This window comes from Lipotes vexillifer, unplaced genomic scaffold (genome assembly GCF_000442215.2).
Source record: "Lipotes vexillifer unplaced genomic scaffold, Lipotes_vexillifer_v1.1 scaffold1486, whole genome shotgun sequence".
NCBI lineage: Eukaryota > Metazoa > Chordata > Mammalia > Artiodactyla > Lipotidae > Lipotes > Lipotes vexillifer.
The window spans coordinates 559,545-582,103 of NW_006779719.1; the positions used below are offsets into that span (position 1 = coordinate 559,545).

General features: G+C 36.0%; 1 protein-coding gene across 1 annotated transcript in view; it reads left to right on the forward strand.

The window, feature by feature from the left end:
* The window catches only part of JAK2 (Janus kinase 2), a 140,996-nt gene that overhangs the window by 86,348 nt on the left and 32,089 nt on the right, over nucleotides 1–22,559 (forward strand). Inside the window, exons 6-10 of the mRNA XM_007452926.1 lie at nucleotides 7,078–7,223; nucleotides 16,571–16,892; nucleotides 17,673–17,792; nucleotides 19,615–19,772; nucleotides 21,746–21,857. Of these exons, the coding sequence (XP_007452988.1) occupies nucleotides 7,078–7,223; nucleotides 16,571–16,892; nucleotides 17,673–17,792; nucleotides 19,615–19,772; nucleotides 21,746–21,857 (858 nt within the window). The remainder of the gene's footprint in view (nucleotides 1–7,077; nucleotides 7,224–16,570; nucleotides 16,893–17,672; nucleotides 17,793–19,614; nucleotides 19,773–21,745; nucleotides 21,858–22,559) is intronic.

Here is a 22,559-nt window from a genome sequence, read left to right on the forward strand (position 1 = left end):
TCTCCCGTTGTGGAGCACAGGCTCCGGACGCACAGGCTCAGCAGCCATGGCTCACGGGCCCAGCCGCTCCGCAGCATGTGGGATCTTCCCAGACTGGGGCACGAACCCATGTCCTCTGCATCGGCAGGCGGACTCTCAGCCACTGCGCCACCAGGGAAGCCCAGTACCTTCATATTGTTCTGTAGCCATTACCACCATCCATCTCCAGAACATTTTTCATCTTCCTAAATTGAAACTTTATACCCATTAAAAAATAACCCCTTGGCTTCCCTGGTGGCACAGTGGTCGGGGGTCTGCCTGCCAATGCAGGGGACACGGGTTCGTGCCCCGGTCCGGGAAGATCCCAAATGCCGCGGAGCTGCTGGGCCCGTGAGCCATGGCCGCTGAGCCTGCGCGTCCGGAGCCTGTGCTCCGCAACGGGAGAGGCCACAACGGTGAGAGGCCCGCGTACCGCAAAAAAAAAAAAAAAAGAAAAAAATAACTCCTCCTTCCCCTCTCCTCCTGACCCCTGGCAGCCACCTTTCTACCTTCTGTCTCTATGAATTTAATTATTCCAGGTAGCTCATATAAGTGGAATTATACAGTATTTACTCTTTTGTGACTGGCTTATTTCTCTTACCATAATGTCTTCAAGATTCAACCATGTTGTAGCATGTGTCAGAATCTCCTTCCTTTTTAAGGCTGAATAATATTCTATTGTATGTACCACATTTTGTTTACCCATTCATCTCTTGTTGGATAGTTGGGTTGCTTCTACCTTTTGGCTCTTATGAATAATACTACAATGAACATGGGTGTAAAGATATCTCTCTGAGATCTTACTTTCAATTCTTTTGGATATCTATCCAGAAGTGGGATTACTAGATGATATGGTAGTTGTATTTTTAATTTTTTTGAGGAACTGCCATACTGTTTTCCATAGCAGCAGCACCTTTTTACATTATTACCAGCAGCACACAGCATTCCACATCCTCACCAACACTTACTTTCTGCTTTTCTGATGATGGCCATTCTGATAGGTGTGAAGTGGTATCTCGTTGTATTTTGTTTTTTTTTTCTTGTGGTATGTGGGTCTCTCACTGTTGTGGCCTCTTCTGTTGCGGAGCACAGGCTCTGGACGCGCAGGCTCAGCGGCCATGGCTCACGGGCCCAGCTGCTCCACAGCATGTGGGATCTTCCTGGATCGGGGCACGAACCTGTGTCCCCTGCATCGGCAGGCAGACTCTCAACCACTGTGCCACCAGGGAAGCCCTGCACGTATCTTTTTGAATTATAGTTTTTTCCAGATATATGCCAGGAGTGGGATTGCTGGATCATATGGCAACTCTATTTTTAGTTTTGAGGTGCCTCCATACTGTTCTCCATAGTGGCTGCACCAACTTACATTCCCTCCAGTAGTGTAGGAGGGTTCCCTTTTCTCCACATCCTCTCCAGCATTTGTTATTTGTAGACTTTTTAATGATAGCTGTTCTGACAAGTGTGAGGTGGTATCTTGTAGTTTCGATTTGCATTTCTCTCACAATTAATGATGTGGAACATCTGTTCATGTGCTTGTTGGCCATCTGTATGTCTTCTTTGGAGAAATGTCTATTTATATCTTCTGCCCATTTTTCAATTAGGTTATTTGTTTTGTTGTTATTGAATTGTATGAGCTATTTGTATATTTTGGAAATTAAGCCCTTGTTTGTCACATCATTTGCAGGTATTTTCTCCCATTCTGTAGATGTCTTTTCATTGTGTTATGGTTTCCTTTGCTATGTAAAAGCTTGTAAGTTTGGACTAGGTCCCAGTTGTTTGTTTTTGCTTTTATTTCTATTGCCTTGGTAAACTGACCATTGGTATGATTTATGTCAGAGAATGTTTTGCCTATGATCTCTTTTAGGAGTTTTCTGGTATCATGTCTTATAGTTAAGTCTTTAAGCCATTTTAAGTTTATTTGTGTATACAGTGTGAGAGTGTCTTCTAATTTCATTGATGTACATGCAGCTGTCCAACTTTCCCAACACCACTTGCTGAAGAGACTTTTTTCCATTGTATATTCTTGTCTCCTTTGTTGAAGATTAATTGACTATAGGTGTGTGGGTTTATTTCTGGGCTCCATATTCTGTTCCACTGATCCATATGTCTGTTTTTGTATCAGTACCACACTGTTTTGATTACTGTAGCTTTTAGTATTGTCTGAAGTCTGGGAGGGTTATGCCTCCTGCTTTGCTCTTTTTCCTCAGGATTGCTTGGGCAATTCTGGGTCTTTTATCGTTTCATACAAATTTTAGGATTATTTGGGAATTCCTTAGTGGTCTAGTGGTTAGGACTTGGCACTTTCACTGCTGGGGCCCAGGTTCAATCCCTGGTCAGGAATTAAGAATCCTGCAGGCTGCGTGGCACAGCCAAAAATGAAAAATAAAAATTAGGATTATTAGTTCTAGTTCTGTGAAAAATGTCATGGGTAATTTGAAGGGATTGCATTAAATCTGTAGATTTCTTTGGGTAGTATGGCCATTTTAACAATATTAATTTTTCCTATCCAAGAGCATGGGATATCTTTGTATTTCTTTGAATCATCTTCAGTTTCCTTTATTAATGTTTTATAGTTTTCAGCATATAAGTCTTTCACCTCCTTGATCAGCTTTATTCCTAATTATTTTATTTTTTTGGATGTGGTTTTAAAAGGGATTGTTTTTTAACGTTCCTTTTCTGATATTTCATTTTTAGTGTAAAGAAATGCAACCGTTCTGTATGTTAATCTTTTATTCTGCTACCTTGCTGAATTCGTTTATCAGTTCTAGTAGTTTTTGTGTGGAGTCTTTAGGGTTTTCTGCATCTAGTGTCATGTCACCTGCATATAATGACAGTTTTATGTTTTGAGGTAATTTTTGTATGGTGTAAGGTAAGGGTCCATCTTCATTGTTTTGCATGTGGATATCCAGTTTTTTCAGCACCATTTGTTGAAAAGACTATCCTTTCTCTGTTGAATAGTCTTGTTGCTCTTGTCAAAAACCATTTGAAAACCAACCAACTTTTTACAGCTTCCTTTGTTTCAGTAGTCATTAAGAAAAGAGAGAGGGCTTCCTTGGTGGCCTAGTGGTTGGGAGTCTGCCTGCCGATGCAGGGGACACGGGTTCGTGCCCCGGTCTGGGAGGATCCCGCATGCCGCGGAGCGGCTGCGCCCGTGAGCTGTGGCCACTGAGCCTGCGCGTCCGGATCCTGTGCTCCGCAATGGGAGAGGCCACGGCGGTGAGAGGCCCGCGTACCGCATTAAAAAAAAAAAAAAGAAAAGAAAAGAGAGAGACAGGCCTCTGAGAATAGTGTACTATGAAGTTATGACTTTATACTGCTTTTAGAATTATATTATTTCATCTATTCTATAGATCTGGTTTATTTTGATGGAATGCTAGTTAAGTTCCATTAATAAGGCAAGTTTTCCTAAACTATTCATTGATCTACTTTACCCTAATATTAGTACTATGACATTTCATACTTCTGATCTAGAAAAATTATGGGTGATTTCCAGTTTTGTCTTCCTAGGAGGGATTTTCTTATTTAGGATGGCGAAATAATTTCACAGTAGAATCCTAAATTGTGTCTAGACACTACCACATGCAATTTTCTATTACTTAATGTTTCTATTTCTCTAAATCCATGCCTAGAAAATAAATAAGGTAATAATTAACTTATTCTCAGATTGTATTGATATCAGGTTAGACTTTATGCATATTATAGCAGATTTGATCAGTGATGTCACCAGATTGTAAGAAAACGTTGACATTATAAAATAACTGAAAAAGTAGTTCAGCCACTAAAGTTTTTAAAACACAGTATAAAAGACAGTATTGCAGAAAGATAGATTTGGAAGCAGTAAGCAAATAAAAGCCAAAAGTGAGATGGCCCTTTTTGGCTGTGTTGGGTCTTCGTTGCTGCACGTGGGCTTTCTTTAGTTGTGGTGAGCAGGGGCTATTCCTCGTTGCAGTGCACGAACTTCTCATTGTGATGGCTTCTCTTGTTGCGGAGCACGGGCTCTAGGCGTGCAGGCTTCAGTAGTTGTGGTTTACAGGTTCTAGAGCGCAGGCACAGTAGTTGTGGCTCACGGGCTTAGTTGCTCCGTGGCATGTGGGATATTCCTGGACCAGGGCTCAAACCTGTGTCCCCTGCATTGGCAGGCATATTCTTAACCATTGAGCCACCAGGGAAGTCCCGAGATGGCCCTTTTAAATTCATTTTTCTACTGACGATTGTCTTTATATCATCAAATTTGTCTACTCAGCCAATAAATATACTGTTGCCATGTGAGTAACCTTTAATTAATTCATGTATATTCAGCCAAAAAGTGGGTATTTACTTTGTGTTCTTTCTTGGTTCATCTTTGATTCTGTGACTGTAACTGTTTTCTTATTTTTCTGGCTGAATGCAGATAAAATTTCTTGGTTCAAATGTTGTTTTCAGCTACCCATATGAAAAACTACTTTTCTACAGTTTTAATTAAACAAAATTTTTATTGATACATACTGTAGGAGGTAGGAAGGCTGGTTTAAGATAATATGCTTTGGCATTTGGGACTGTATTTCATTTGTAACTTTTCTCTAATGGATATTTGGTTGTTTATGTTGTTAGCACTGCTCTCACTAATTTTATCTTTGGGTCATGAGTTCCACAGAATATCCTCATAAACAGTATTTATTAACCTCTGGTCCTACACAGTATATGAAACAAAAGCAAGCTATTAAAAATAATCTACCTAGTCATCACTAATCTGTAGCTCTTTCTTAATCAGAATGACTTACTTGCATATTTTCAAATATGTGGTGAAATAAGTATTTGAAATTGAGCAAAAAGAAATCTAACTCCTGTGAATTAATTTTGTATTACAAACATTTAGGCCTTTGTTTGGTTAATACTGGTTATTTCATGGTTTGTGTCTTTTAAGTAATATATTTTCTTATACAAAAATGTTTCCAATTTGTTAATAGGAAGTTAAATATATTAAAAAAAATTTTATTGGAGTATAGTTGATTTACAACGTTGTGTTAGTTTCAGGTACAGCAAAGTGAATCAGTTATACATATACATATAGCCACTCTTTTTGGATTATTCTCCCATATAGGCCATTACAGAGTATTGAGTAGAGTTCCCTGTGCTATACAGTAGGTCCTTATTAGTTATCTATTTTATATATAATAGTGTGTATATGTCAATCCCAGTCTCCCATATTATCCCTCCCCCCCTTAGCCCCTGGTAACCGTAAGTCTGTTTTCTACGTGTGTAATTCTGTTTCTGTTTTTGTAGATAAGTTCATTTGTACCCTGTTTTTTAGATGCCACCTATAAGTGATATCATATTATATTAAACAAATATACTTTTAAATGCATATTTATTTCTTTTAGTAAAATTTTTTTAATTCATGTAAAACTTTAATTTCATGAGATGTTTTCATAGCAAAGAAGGGAGATACCTATATAAAATATAGTAGATCCTTTATTTCTCTTATTTAGTTTAAACCTTGGTTGGTATTTCAGCCAATATTATGGCTTTTACCTTTCTTATAAAGAAAATTGCTATTATTTTTAGAATATTGGTGCTTTTAACCTTCTACCCCTTTCTTTCTCCCCATTACATGTCCAGTCTGATTTTATCCATCTCCCTAAATCATCCAAATCAAAATCTTGGAACTTCTCTTTTTCTCTTTTCTTCTTTCTTTATATATAATTATGAAGCTAGCAGTTTTTTCAGACTCTTTTATTGTCTTCTGTTCTCTACATCAGATCCTTACTATCTCATATCTGAACCATTACTGCAGCCTCTTAAAGAGTCTCCTTGAATATTTTAGTTTCTTAAAGCACTTCTGTCATTGCTACTTCTACCGATGAAACAGGCTTGATGCTTTAAGAAAAGATGCTTTAGAGACTGCTGCTTTGGGAATTCCCTGGTGGCACAGTGGTTAAGAATCTGCCCGCCAATGCAGGGAACACGGGTTTGAGCCCTGGTCCGGGAAGATCCCACATGCCGTGGAGCAGCTAAGCCCAGGTGCCACAACTACTGAGCCTGCGCTCTAGAGCCTGCAAGCCACAACTACTGAGCCCGCAAGCCACAACTACTGAAGCCCGCACTCCTGGAGCCCATGCTCCGCAACAAGAGAAGCCACTGCAATGAGAAGCCTGCGCACTGCAGCGAAGAGTAGCCCCCGCTCACCACAACTAGAGAAAGCCCGCGTGCAGCAACGAAGACCCAACACAGCCAAAAATAAATAAATAAATTTATTTAAAAAAAAAAAAAAAAGAAACAGATGCTTTTAAGAAAATGGTTCTGTGTTGCTTCTAGGATCAAGTCATTGAAGGGTACCTGCAGTCTGACCCCAACTTACTTTTCCAGGTTTTAATTCACTCTGTTCCCTTAACAGTTGTGTGCCCCAACCAAACTACTTCACATCTCTGAACATGCCTTGTGCTTTCTTTTTGTGTCATTTCTTCTATTTCCTCATCCTCTTTTGTGTTCATCAAAAATGTCTTCATGTTCAAAGAATACATGAAATTTAAAATTTTCTGTGAAACCTTCCCTAATTACCCCTACTGGATATAATCTCAATTTCTTTTATGTTCCTAAAGTATCTGTTGTGTGGTACTTACTATTCAGTGTCTGTCATTATAATATTTTGTTTACTTGTTTCACATCCCTCCTACATTTTAGTCTCCTTGGAGGCTGAGGCCACATGTTACTAAGGCCAAAACAGTCCTTAGTATAATGCTTTGAGCATATTTGGAACTCAGTACATATTTAATTAATATCTATTTTAATTTAGGTAATTTTGATGTCGAAGTTATAATTGAAAATATAAGTAGTGAATAGATTGATGTTATATATATATTCTATAATTGGGTACCCAATTTAAATCAGTTTCAATTTGCAAAAGAACTTATACTAAAATTTTATGGCAAAATGTTTCAAAATCAAGGGAGGAGTTTTTGTTCTTTTTAAATGCATATATTCTGGAAATTACATTATAGGTTAAAATACAACAGTAGATTAAAATGTGATAGTGAAACTAATGAGATATTTTCTTCTAAATTTCTTTTCTTTTTACTTTAGTGGAGGCATGATTTTTTGCATGGATGGATAAAAGTACCTGTTACTCATGAAACACAGGAAGAATGTCTTGGGATGGCAGTGTTAGATATGATGAGAATAGCCAAAGAAAAGGATCAGACCCCCCTGGACATCTATAGCTCTGTCAGGTAATTTCCTTATGTAAATCCATATTCATAAATATGAACAGTTACAGTTTTTATATGTTATTTGTGTTTTCTGTGTTTGCCCATACTTTTTTTTGGTGTGGGTTGTTTTTGTTTTTATTGAATGATTCTTTAAATTCTATAGTGCTTTACAGTTTTCAGAAGTTCCAAACACATGATTTCATATAATCCCATAATCATTTTTTTCCCTCTACCCCTATAGTATCCCCTCCTCCTTTCCCTCTCCCAACTGGTAACCACTAGTTTGTTCTCCATATCTGTGAGGCTGCTTCTTTTTTGTTTCATTCACTAGTTGGTTGTATTTTTTAGATTCCACATATAAGTGAAACCATACAGTATTTGTCTTTCTCTGTCTGACTTATTTCACTTAGCATTATGCCCTCCAAGTCCATCTGTGTTGCTGCAAATGGCAAAATTTCATTCTTTTTCAGGGCTGAGTAGTCTTCCATTGTGTGTATGTATGTATGTATGTATGTATGTATGTATGTATGTATGTACGCACGTATGTATATACCACATCTTCTTTATTCATTGACCTGTTAATGGACGCTTACATTGCTTCCATACCTTGGCAATTGTAAATAATGCTGCTGTGAACATTGGGGTGCATGTATCTTTTTGAATTAGTGTTTTTGTTTCTTTTGGCTGTATACCCAGGACTAGAATTGCTAGGTCATATGGTAGTTTTAATTGTAATGTTTTGAGGAGCCTCCATACTGTTTTCCACAGTGGCAGCACCAATTTACATTCCTCCCTCTCCAACATTTGTTATGTGTTTTTTTTTTTTTTTTTTTTTTTTTTTTTATTTTTGCGGTACTTCTGATGGGTGTGAAGTGATATCTCATTGTGGCTTCGATTTGCATTTCCCTGATGATTTGCAATACTGAGCATCTTTTCATGTGTCTGATGGTCATCTGCATTTCCTCTTTGGAAATATGTTTATTCAGTTCTTTTGCCCATTTTTTAATTGGGTTGTTTATTTTTTGTTGTTGAGTTGTGTGAGCTGTTTATATATGTTGGGTGTTAACCTTTCATCAGTCATATCATTTGCAAATATTTTGTCCCATTCAGTAGGTTGTCTTTTCATTTTGTTGATGGTTTCTTGTGCTGTACAAAAGCTTTTAAGTTTAATTAGGTCCCATTTGTTTATTTTTGCTTTTATTTCCTTTGCTTTAGGAGATGGATCCAAAAAAATATTGCTGCAATTTATGTCAGAGACTGTTCTGCCTACATTTTCCTCTAGGAATTTTATAGTATATGGTCTTACATTTAGACCTTTAATCCATTTTAAGTTTATTTTTGTGTGTGGTGTTAGAGAATGTTCTAATTTCATTCTTTTACATCTAGCTGTCCAGTTTCCCCAGCACCACTTAGAACTGTCTTTTCTCCATTGTATAGTTTTGCCTCCTTTGCCATAGATTAATTGACCATAAGTCTGTGGGTTTATTTCTGGGCTCTCTATTCTGTTCCATTGATCTCTGTGTGTCTGTTTTTGTACCAGTGCTATACTGTTTTGATGACTGTAGCTTTGTAGGATAGTCTGAAGTCAGGTAGAGTGATTCCTCCAGCTCTGTTTTTCTTTCTAAAGAATGTTTTGAGGGCTTCCCTGGTGACGCAGTGGTTGAGAGTCCGCCTGCCGATGTAGGGGACATGGGTTCGTGCCCCGGTCTGGGAAGATCCCACATGCCGTGGAGCAGCTGGGCCCATGAGCCATGGCCACTGAGCCTGTGTGTTCGGAGCCTGTGCTCCGCAACAGGAGAGGCCACAACAGTGAGAGGCCCACGTACCGCAAAAAAAATCATAGTGTTAACTGAACTTGGGTTTGGCTGCTCGCTGCTTGAAAGCCAATACTTGAGAGACGAGTGCTTGTAGGAATGGAAAGATTGCTTTATTCTGGAGGCCAGCAACCTGGGAAGAATGCAGATTCGTGTCCCACAACCACCTCCAAATATTCTGCTCAGCCATGAAAGTTTTTAAAGGGAGAAAGGGGAAGTAATCTCAGTCTGTCATTGAGGCAGGAGTCACATTCTTCACCATCTCCCACTGCGTGTGAGTTTGTCGACTCCTAGTGATCTTTCTTTAGATGCTATCTTTTTCACACAGTTTGCTCATGAGACTCAAGGGGAAGCTGGGGAAAAGAGCTTATCATCTCTTAATTACTTATTCTTCATTTCTTCCTCTTAAATCTAAGAAAAGTATCAACAGGTTAGGCGAGGCATTGGGTGATCAAAAGATTTGAAAGATGTGCTTGGGCTGGAGGCTAGTTAAAATATAGCTTTGCTAAAGTGACAAGACAAAAGGGGTCCCCTGCAGAGAGCTGCTTCCTGCAAAGGGTGGCTTCCTGCAAAGAGCTGCCTACAAATCCCTGCTGTCAGACATCATTCCATTTCTACGGGATTACGGGTGAAGGTCTGTCTTCTGTAACTTCTTCATGCTGACATAGGGTGTGCTGTATTCTTAGAGTAGAAGATGTCAACATGGGTCTGTAGTATCTCTTTGCTGGCAGTTTTAGTTGCCCACTTACATATATGGGCAGAGCAAGCTACAATTATTTTGAAGCCCACAAAGATACAGGTTATTAAGAGCAATAGTGTTATTCCCATTCTCTTGAGGCTGGTTCTTGGAATTGTGCTAGCCATAGATTCAGTACTTCTCAAGATGGAGCAGCTTATGTCATGGTCACAGTCTGGTCATCATGCAGTTAGCTCTTCCCCTCTGGTGGCAGTTATAGTATCTGTACGACTCAGGAATGTACATCAGACACTGAAAGGTTCTGTGACTCTATTGTCCTAATTATTAATTTCTTGGGCCTGCTCTTTGTGACTGAGGGAGTCCTGGGAGACTTCAGCTTTTTTATGTACAAGAGGATCCTTTGTACTTGGGTGGGAGCCCACAAGGTTCTGCTTGGTTTTAATAGGTGTTCAACACCTATTTATTATTTAGATCATTCATTCTGAAAAGACTAGGTAAATTCAAAGGAATGAAAAGAACACCTGGAGGCATAATTTCTGGTAAGCACAAATTGTATAAATAATTGAGTCAGTATTTCTCAAGTAGTGGTCCATATTTTGCTTGAATTAGTATCACCTGAGGTGCCTGTTAAAACAGAAGATTCTGGGTTCTAACCCAAGGAGTTGGAATTAGTAAATCTGAGGTGATGCCTACAAATATGAATTTTTACAAGTGTTGTAGGAGATTTTTTTTAATTTCAGCTTTCTTGAGGTGTATTTGACATATAAAATTGTAAGATATTTAAAGTGTACATCATGGTATATATACATATGCATTGTAAAACGATTCCCTCTGTCTAGTTTATTAACACATCCATCACCTCACATATTTTTCTTTTTTTTCTTTCTTTTTGGTGAGAACATTTAAGTTCTACTCTCTTAGCAAATTTCAATAATAGACTACAGTATTATCAGTTATAGTCACCATGTTTTACATTAGTGCCTCAGACCTTATTCATCTTATAACAGATCCAGCAGATTCTTATACAAGCGATCCACATTCTCCAAATTATTCTTCTGCAAATTGAATTCTGACAGTCAAGCCTATATGATTTTTTGAAACACTACTCCTACAGCCCAGCTTTAATGGCTATAAAACTTCTACTCTTTTTAAAGGTATACTATTATAAGAATGCTTTGATTGTTTTTTTGAAGTTTGAAGACTAAACATTTGTTTTACATATTCTATGCTTACCTGATAAGAAGTTGGAGGACGTCATGATCTGGTTAAAATTCCTTTTATTCCTAGAAATCCTTTTCTCAATAACTGGCTTCAGTCCCTCCTTTGCTGAGTGCCCTCAAAACAGTTAAATACGCAATTTACAGGTTATCAGTTTCTGTGTTTCCCTCTTTGGTTTTAGGTATTCTTGTTTTATTTTCAGATGTGTGGTAGTCGTAACCTAAGGGTGCAGGCCATAGGGTATGATTTCAGGAACTCACTGAGGTGTCTTGAAGATTCCAACATCTAAAGGAAAAACGAAAACATTTCTGTTTTCCATTAATGCCCTGATCTTTATTAAAATACAGACAAACCCCTCTTAGGATAGTAACTTATTCATTCGTTCATTCATTCATTCATTTAACAACTTTTTATTGAATACCTGCTATAGCAAGACCATAGTAGAATGGAGTGAGGGAAGGAGTATCTTAGATGTCGTTAATAGAAACTGAAGGGGCTTCGCTGGTGGCACAGTGGTTGAGAGTCTGCCTGCCGATGCAGGGGACACGGGTTCGTGCCCCGGTCTGGGAAGATCACACATGCCGCAGAGCCGCTGGGCCCGTGAGCCATGGCCGCTGGGCCTGCGCGTCTGGAGCCTGTGCTCCGCAATGGGAGAGGCCACAACAGTGAGAGGCCCGTGTACAGCAAAAAAATAAATAAATAAATGGAAACTGAAGGAATTGAAAGGAACACAGTTGAAGAACAGAGAAGCTTTGAGCCACTGAAAATGAGTTTTTAAATATGAAGCCATCTCTAGGCTTAAGCTATGATAGAACACTTATGCTTTGGAGACCATAATATTGTCCAAAGTCTAGTGTCCTAAAACAAGTGAATGTTTAAAAATTGTATTTCTCTGATTATCTTTACCAGGATATAAATGCATCTGCAAAATTCTGCATCATTTTTCCTTTATTTTACTTTTAAAACTGTGAAGATGTTCATTATATTCATTATATTGATAAGATTTCATGATATTTTAAAACAGTTTTATTCAGGTATAATTTACATATCATAAAGTTCACTCATTTTAATTGTACAGTTCAATATTTTTTATTGAGTTGTAAAGGTTCTTTATATATTATGAATACAGGTCTCCAGATATAGGGTCTCCTATTTATGATTTGCAAATATTTTTCCCATCCTGTGGATTCTTTTCACTTTCTTGAAAGTATTATTTGCAGCACAAGAGTTTAAATTTTGAAGTAATCTAATTTATCTGTATTTTCCTTTGTCTTTGGTACTATGATATTTTAATATTAGATAAATAATTTATGCCTCTACTGAAGGAAAAACATGCCTGATTTGCTTGACTTCTTAATGTAATTTAACTCACTGATGTTTTCCAAATTTTCACTTCCAGCTCATTTCTGAGAAATAATCAAGGAACTCTACTCATTTTTAAAATTTTCAGGAATAATGGAAGAACAGATGAATGATTAGTTCTTGGCAGAATGAAATAAGCTTCTTTGTTCCTAGAAATATCCAGTAGAGTATGGATCTCTGACTAGTATAACTAAAAACATATTCTTTCCCAGACTTAAAAAAAATACATGTAAGATAACATCTCTGTGTGTCTGTGCCTGTGTGTTAGGTGCATCTGTGTCTGTGAGCACATGCCTCTGTGTGTACATATGTACCTGTATATATCAATATGTATTTGTACATCTCTTTGTGCATGTGTATGTATAAGATACTTACTCTTTTGTATGCCAGTTCCTAGTTGGACATTGTGGCTTAGGTATTGGAGTGCAGAAAATAAAGGAAACAAATAAGATTTTTCTGTTTTCATTCTCCATCTGCTCTTTGAAATCCTAAGTTTGCTAAAGGGTGGAAAGAAGAGAGCTGGAAAATGGAAAGAGTTTAAAGGAGACCCTGCTGAATTTGCGAACACTAGGCCAGGGCCAAGGCCACTTACATAGCAACTGATGTATATTATATACATCATATCACTAGACTCCCTTTCTAGACAACTAAGCAAATATTAGAGTTTCCAGTGGCCTACTCCAATTGTAATAATAAGATGCAGGTTTCATTTTATGGTACAAAAATAGTATAATAGGGCAAGGCTTAATTTCAGAACTTTTAGAGCCTGAATTTTAGGCTACTTTAAAAATTCAATATAAGAAAAACATCAGGAAAAATGTTTTTATGCTTCAAAAGTTAACTATGTCTCTTGAAAAATTTTAGTGTTTCTAACAAGTCTGGTTCGGATAGCATGACATCAAAGTGGATTCACTATATTTAAGAAATCATACATTACTGTGGTGTTAGCAAAGGATGTATGTCTGGTCCTTTATTCCAGGGATCAAAGTGGAAAGACTTGTAGTTTGTTATCTTAAACTCTTCTTTTTATCTCCAGATAAGCTTTCAAAGCCTTATTAAATCAAGTAGCCATTGGTGTTTATGTAAATTGTAATCCAAATTTATTAAGGCTCTTGGTATAACTAAAGTTTTTGACAGAAGTAGATAAAGTAGGAATCATTTGTATTCTGATTGTATTTTTAAACCTTTCCAGTTTTTTTTTCCCTGCACTTACTGAGGCTCTCCTGTATCCTATCAAGACTTTCATTAAATTTTATATGTCTGTTTATCTACAAATATATAACTGCCATGAAAAGGAAATGAGTATGACTTTTGATATCTGAAAAATGAGTAGAATTTAGTGGGTGGAGAGAGGTAAGTGATGGAGGTGGAGAGTAGAGGCTCCTGGAAGAAGCCTTGTAGCAGAAGGGACCATAGGAAGAATGAAGAGAGTCAGTATGGCTAGAGCTCAAAGACTTAGTAGGTGATGAGGCAGGGACTAGACTATGTAGAACCTTAGTGACATGTTGATAAGGGTAAGAACACTAAGAAACTATTTAAGAGTATTAAGCAAGGGTAAAAAGATTAGATTTGTGTTTTTAAAAGATCCCCATGACTCCACACCAGTGTAGAAAACAAATCAGAGAGTTGGAAGAGAAAATGGAAATGTGGGTCAACCAGAGAGTAAGGCCATTGCAGTAGTTCCTCCAGGAGATGCAGTTGATTGGGTTAATAATGAGAAAAATGGGCAAATGAGAGAAATATTTAGAAGGTAAAATCAAAGGAAAATGGTGATGGATTGATAGGTGGTATGAGGGTGATTCCTGAGTTTCTGGGGCTTGTGGAAATAGGGGAACTGTAGTGCTCTGTACTCAGATAGGGAATGCTCTAAGAGGATCTTTCAGGGCAGGACATTAGGGGGACTCATGAGTACACATTGTTTGAGGCACTTTTGAGACATCCATATTATAAGGGTAAATTGACTTGACTGTGGAAGATATGGGTCTGGAACTTACAGATCTGGGCTACAGCTAGAGATATCACAGTCATTTGCATATAGTGTATCTAGTGCGAAAGAAAGTGTAGATAAGAAGAGAAGAGGGCCCATAATTAAGTCTTGAGGAACTCCAACAATTATCACCAGCTAAAGGGGATTGAACCTGTAAAGAAGATTGATGAGTAGGCAAAGAGATGGGAAGAAAATCAGGAAAGCTAAGGGGAGACAGTTTCAAGGAGAGCATAATCAACAGTGTTGGATGCTGCTGAAAAATGACAAGTAAAATGGACAAGGAATTTGGTTTTAGCAACATGGAATTTTTTCTTGATTTTAGCAAGAGAAGTTTCTACGGAATGATGGAACAGAAGCCAGATTGGAGTGAATTAAGGAGTAAATGGAAGGAAGGAAAATAGAAATGGCTGTATAAACTTCAAAAAGAAGCCAGATACGCTGTAGCTGGAGGAAGATGAGGGATAAGGAAATTTTACATTTAAGATAGGAAGAAAATTAGTATTTTTAAAACTTGTGGATAGAAGAGAAATAATAGATAGGGTAAAATTCCCCAGAGGGTGGATATATATTAGAGGAAAAGAGGTATAGGTAAGTACATGTCAAAGGAATGGCTTTAACAGATTTATACCTTATTTATTGTAACAGGTGGGAAGGAGGAGAGAATGAGTGCAGATGTATGAAAGTTTGCTAGCAAGATATTGAGGGAGCTCTGCTTAGAGAAGCTTTTTTTATTTTTTCCCCCTAAGAAAGAGGTGAAGTCATTTGCCGAAAGTGAAGAGAAATGTAGCTGAGGTTTAAGGCAAAAGAAAGGTAGGAGGTTTGAGGATATTGGAGAGGGTTTGACATAGTTGTGGGACTTGGGAAAATTGATTGAACAGAGAAATGTCATAAAAGTGATGGCAGTGATAAAAGCCTATTTGAAATTGGTGATTACGAATTTATGATGCAACCTATCTACCTTGTCAAATGACTTTCTCCAGCAGCTTTGGCTACTTGAGTACAAAACTGAGAGTTCCTTAAGGGGATTAGGGTAGAGAGGGAAAGGGAGTAAGTAAGCAGTGGTATGCTGGTAAATGTTTAACAACCAGTTCTTAAAAAAAAAAAAAGTCTGATTTGTTTGTAATTTTTGCTGATATCCATGGTTTAGAAACCTTCTCTGTGGCCAGTTTCAGAGTATCAACCTGACATCACTGAATGCAGAATTGAAAAGAGATGAGGAATAGCAAACCTTTTCCACCACTCGGATATGATAGACATTTATAACCTCAAAAGCATAAATAGTAGCAAAATGTAAAATAAAATTAAAAATGTAAAATAATTAGGAAGTGATGCCTTTTGAGTAATCATTACCTGTATTTTAAATATACTTAATTTGTAAGTTTATTTAAGTTAAATTTTAATGATCACTGTTTAATAATCTGTTTAACAAATAATCCTTAAAATGTAACAATAATCTCTAAACATTAGCCAGCTCCATCACTCAGGTACGTAGAATGTGGTAAGTGATATGGAATGATGTACAGAATGCTGTCATACAAAGGGAGTAGCATCTAATGTGGTTATAGAGGTCCAGAAAGGTTTCCTGGATTTGATGATGCTTGAGCTGAGACTTGTAGAATGAATAAGAGCTAACCAGATAAGAGATGGGTGATGGGAACAAGGATTAGCATATGTGAAGGCATGGAAATTTAATGTCGTTGTACCTTCAGAAATAAAATGTTTTTCATTTGTGAGACATTGGAGCAGGAGAGAAATAAGTTATCTACCTTCCTTAGGATATTTTACATAGAGATGGAAGTACGAAAGATTCAGAACATTTCCAAATGGAATGTTTTGATTGCAAAGGAATTATTAGGAGTTATTGAAGCTTGCCTGAGAAAAATAATGCATACAAAAGAAGTGTGTTCACCTAATGAATATCAGTAGCATCTAACAAAATGTAACAATTTCCAGAATTCAGATACATTTTAGAGTACAGCCAAAAAATGGTATATAAGATAATCAGAGAAAATAAATTTTTAGACTCCAATGTTAACTAGACTATGTCTTCATTTCATTATGGAAGAAAATTAACATCTCTTGCTCTAAAAAATTATGGTGACTCAGAATTTGTAAATGCATTCACATCATCAAACAAAACCTTAAGGTTTTATACTATGTGGATGGTGGCTGTGTCACTTTTTTCCATTTGACTACTGTGCTGTTTACTTATTATGGAGAAAGGTGGTGACTTCTTTTTTAATTTTGTTTTCCAATGTGTTCTGCTCTTGTGTGTGCTCTTTACCCCTAGCTACAAGACATTTTTACCAAAATGTGTTCGAGCAAAGATCCAAGACTATCATATTTTGACAAGGAAGCGAATAAGGTACAGATTTCGCAGATTTATTGAGCAATTCAGCCATTGCAAAGCCACTGCCAGAAACTTGAAACTTAAGTATCTTATAAATCTGGAAACTCTTCAGTCTGCCTTCTACACAGAGCAATTTGAAGTAAAAGAACCTGGAAGAGGTCCTTCAGGTGAGGAGATTTTTGCAACCATTATAATAACTGGAAACGGTGGAATTCAGTGGTCAAGAGGGAAACATAAAGAAAGTGAGACACTGACAGAACAGGTAATCCTCAATGATATGTTCTCATTCTTTGTTAATTTAAGTAGAATGGCAGTAGAAGCAAAGTACTTTTAGTCATTTGAAACATGGTCTTGCACTTCTCTTCTCCCATTGATACCAACGGAAGTTTTTAATAACGTGATGCCAACAAGGTTATACCTATTGTTCTTTTTTCATTGTTCTTAAATGGCATTTTATTTAATTTTTTATGACTAATAATTAGTAATGGTGTTCTTGTAGTTTCACTCTTGAATTCTAAGAGTGATGTTTAAGGTAGTTTTGCTTCCTTTTTTCCTTTTACTATTATTGATTATATGAAGCACAATCATGAAATTTAATTAGTTCGAAAAGATTAATTTTCATTGATTTTATGATGTATACTTGTTAAATAATTTAGTTTTTGTTTGCATTACAAATTTTAAGTTTGTTCATATCTCTGTGGTTCTTAGGATATTATCTGATATATATATATTTTTATCTTCATTCTTTGGTAAACTTTCAATTTTCTGGCAATGGTTTCTATTAATGTTGACTGGATTGAAGGGTACTATAGCACACTTTAGATTCCTGGCACCCTTTAATGCTCTCATTTTTAAGTGAAAGCAAGATACAGTGTAGTTTTAGGGTTACATTATTGGGGGAGAGGATCCCATTTAATGCTTATCTATTGGTATCAATACTTTTTAAAAAGAATTTGGAATGAAATCTCCTTCATAAGAGTCTTGTTTTAAAATGGCTCCATAAATTCTACCTGTTTTTAATATCAACTGCTCTTAATTACAGGATTTACAGTTATATTGTGATTTTCCTGATATTATTGATGTCAGTATTAAACAAGCAAACCAAGAAGGCTCAAATGAAAGCAGAATTGTAACTATTCATAAGCAAGATGGTAAAAGTCTAGTAAGTTTGCTTTATCATTAAATAATGGTTATGTTTTACAGTTGTTAGAAATAAGTATTTCAGAATCTTAATACCAAACTTACTTTCTTATAGGGATGTTGATTATAGTTTTAAATAGAGCTGTAAACATAAACAACAATTTAGTAAGCTTTTTGATTACATCTAGCTTTTTGTATCACTACCAACACTATCTTCCCGTAGAGTGTCTTGTACATTAATGTATTTTTCAGTCATTTTCATAATTAGCAAAAGCACCAGTTACCTCCTGCCCTCTCCTCCCCCACCCCCAGCCTCAGTTGTGCTAGTTCCCTGTTGTAATGCTCATTCCTCACTACAGTCGACCCTCTGTATCTGTGGGTTCCATATCCACAGATTCAACCAACCGCAGATTGAAAATATTCAGGAAAAAAAATTCCAGAAAGTTCCAGAAATCAAAACTTGAATTTACTACGTGCAGGCAACTATTTACATAGCATTTACATTGTACTTACAACTATTCATATAGCATTTACATTATATTAGGTATTATAAGTAATCTAGAGATGATTTAAAGTATATGGGAGGATGTACGTAGGTTTTATGCAGATAATATGTCATTTTATATAAGAGACTTAAGGATCCATGGATTTTGGTATCTGTGGAGGGAGAGATAGATACGGAGGGATGGAGGAACAACTGTGTAATCTTTTTTACCAATAGATGTACGTAATTCTAGTCATACCACCTCTTTATATAACAAAATGTAAACCAATCCCAAGTGATCCCTACCCAAACTGTGAGACATGTTTGATTCTAAAAGATTAACCCCTTCTCTTTTTAAAAATAGCTTCAGAGGGAATTCCCTGGCAGTCCATGGTTAGGACTCTGTGCTTCCACTGCAGGGGTCATGGGTTCAATCCCTGGTTGGGGAACTAAGATCCCCCATGCTGCATGGCATGGCCAAAAAAATAATAATAAAACAAAATAGCTCCAGACATCCCACTTACTTTAATTGAAAGGGAAGAAATGAATTCCTTTATACTCTGCTCTTAAATTGCTTATTTTTCTGGCTCTGTTTTCTTTTTAACTCAGATATTTCTTGTACTTGGGGCTTAAATGTCATATTAATGTTATTTATTTAACTTAAGTATCTATATGACTTACCTACCAGGCCATTTCAGGGTTTTATGACCAAAATTTTAAAACTTGCAACTCACTTTCGTCAGCATGCCTTCCTTTTCTTAGGTATTAATCCTTTGTTGTACACGTTTGCAGTTTGCCAAGTCTTTTAACATTGTTTATGGTATCTTTTATAGTACCTATTTTTATGGCCTATTTGTGTTAGCTAGATACCTTTTATAGTTCAGACACCTCACACAGTTCTCTCATTATAATTTTTGATATAAGTCCATACTCTGTGTTCTCATTGTGACTAAATATTGCTGAGCCAAGCATTATACCGTGATCACATTTCCATTCTTGTACGTACAACTTTTTGTTTTTCTGGGAGTTGATCATACCTTAAACTTTTTTCAGTATTTCTAATTAATACCAACTTTTATATCAGACTAGATAGATTTATAATTAAGATGACTAGCACATTTGTCTAATAGGTGTATTGGAAAATACAATAAAATTATGGGTGTAGAGTGAACGATAACTAGAAAGGCATGATAAACTCATATTTGAGAGGGTCTTAAATATCAGACACAAGAATTTGTAATTCACTTTGGGTAATTGGGAGCCTTAAAAGACATTTGAGCAATTTAGAAGAAAACTAATTTAGAAGAATTATCTAACAACATGGAGTGAAAATAATTTTCTTTTTCTTTTGTCCTCTTAGGAAATTGAACTTAGGTCATTAAGAGAAGCTTTGTCTTTTGTGTCATTAATTGATGGATATTACAGGTTAACTGCAGATGCACATCATTATCTTTGTAAAGAAGTAGCACCTCCAATGGTCCTTGAAAATATACAAAGCAACTGTCATGGCCCAATTTCGTGAGTAATACAGACTTCAAAAGTAAAATTTTTTTAAAGTAAATGAGGTATTTACATAGAAGATTTTACACAACAGAATGTTATACCTAGGTTTAGGATGTTTAGGAAAGAAATATCTTAATCTGACGGAAATTGTTTTTCTTTTAATGAAAGCCTATTTCCAATCAGACTACATAATAATTAGAATTATTTAGAATATAACTTACCATCTGTATCCCAATCTATAATACTAACTTGCTTATAAGTTTGATATTTAGTTCCCTAGGTGTGTTTAATTAATTCTTCAGTGTTAATTTTTTTTAAAACCTTCCAATTTATGTTTCATTAATTTGGAAATACTGCAGAGGAGCCACAGTGCAAAATTTGATAATCATCATTATTTTTGGATAATCCTTCTACTGAAAGCTTTGAACACAAAATGTATATGATGTCCATATTTCTAGACTAGTTCTGTGCAGTGTGTTCCACAGTGATGAAAATGAAAATGTTCTATATCTGTGCTGTTTAATACTTGCTGCTAGCCACATGTGGCTATTTAGTATTTAAAATGTGGCTTGTGCAACTAAGGAACTGAATTTTTAATTTAATTTAATTTTAATAACTTTACATTTACAGTTGACCCTTAAACAACACAAGGTGTTAATCCACATATAATTTATAGTCCATCCTCTGTATCAGTGGTTCCTCTGCATCCTTGGATTCAAACAACCACAGACTGTGCAGTACTGTAGTATTTACTATTGAAAAATATCTGCGAATAAGTGGACCCTCGCAGTTCCAACCCACGTTGTTCAAGGGTCAACTGTAAATAGCTTCATGTGGCTACTAGCTACCGTGTTGATACGCACAGTTGTAAACCTTTACTTTAACACTGATAAAGCCAGCTATCATGCACAACATCTGTTTACCCCAAGTCCTACTTATCTTTCAGCCAGGATGTGCTTTATGATTGGCACCAGGTCTGAAGGACTTGAGCAGAAGAAACAATCTGGGATTTTGAGCATACGTTTTTTACCTTAACCTGTCTGTAACTATTTGAGAAATCATGTCCTGACTGATATTTAAGACTGATTTGGCCTATACTTAATGTCTGTTTAAGAAGTACGGTTGATATGAAAAAGTTGTACTATTTGAACATTCTATAATTTACATATTCAGTATTTTAAAAACTACCATCCATTCATTCATTATCCATCCATCCATTCTTTCATTTATTTGTAGAATATTTACTGAGTACCTGATATGTACCAGGCACTGTTTAGGTATGAGAAATACAGTGATAAGTGAAACAGATAACTCTTGCTTTCATGTAGATTACATTTCTTTCAAGATGTGCAGCTTCAGTTAAACATGTAGCAAATTTTAAAAATTAGTAGTCTTTGTTACTTGCCATGGGTCTTCTATTAGACTTTGGTATTATATTAAATATTAAAGATGCACAAATTTTTATATTAGCAATTGCTGTGGTAGAAGAGACATAAGTGTTTTATGACATATTGTTTGTATAGTTAAATGAAGTTTTATGAGATTATGTATTTTTCGTTTTTTTGGGGTTTTTTTGTGGTACGCGGGCCTCTCACTGTTGTGGCCTCTCCCACTGTGGAGCACAGGCTCTGGACGCGCACCACTGCGACACCAGGGAAGCCCGAGATTATGGTTTTTAAAATACTAAATTTGAAATCAGAAGGCAGAAGATTCATATGAATGAATTGTTCTTTGTGATTTTGTATGTCTTATAATACCTTTTGTTTTTAAAGCAATATAATTGCCCCTTGAATTGGTTTGAATATATTGCAGAATAGCTTGGTACTTTAATATTTTTCCTTGTAAGATAATTGATAAAAATATAAAGTAGAGGAGACTTCTAAAAATTCTGAGAGTTTTAGATTTGACTTTCGACTTTTAGATGACATTTTGGTCATAATGTCATGGTTCTTGCTACATTATCATTCAAATTACTTGTTTACCTTTAGAATGGATTTTGCCATCAGTAAACTGAAGAAAGCCGGTAATCAGACTGGACTCTATGTACTTCGATGCAGTCCTAAGGACTTTAATAAATATTTTCTGACTTTTGCTGTTGAGGTTAGTATGTCACACTAATTAATGGTAACATCTTTATTTAGTGCCTATAATTTCCCTTTTGTAATATCTACCATATTTCCTTTTTAATACTCAGAATGATGGCTTTGGATATGATGGCTTTGGATATGATAACTAGCAATTAAGTAAACTTAATTTACCTCAGCTGTTCTTCATAAACAAGATATAATTTCTAGGATTTATATTAAAAATTATTTGTAATACCTTACTATCTTTTGGAATTTGTTTTTTTGATGTTTGGGTGTTACCAGTGTGTCAACTTTCATCGAGTCTCTTGAAGTCTGTTTTTTCACAAAAATGCATATCTTTACCAAAACATGTAGAACTAAATAAATCAGAAGTAAACATTTCCTTTTACAGATAATGGTTATAGGATTAGAGTGAAATAGGGTAATAACAAAGAAAGAGACATTATTGCACTTTTAACTAGTGGTTTTCCAATATTAAGAATAATGATCTACAATGTATGTTTTAAATGTAAAACTGCAAGGAAATCTCACTGTTAATACAGATCATTTTGGATCTCAGCTAAGATTGTTTACTATCCAAAATTATCTAAAAAGATACTATCACTTATAAGGCAGTTTCATGGTATAAATCTTGAGAAACTTTGTAGCTGCTTACAAAATTTATCTTTTTAAAATTAGAGAATGTAAGGATTGTGTTACTATTTTAATTTTTATA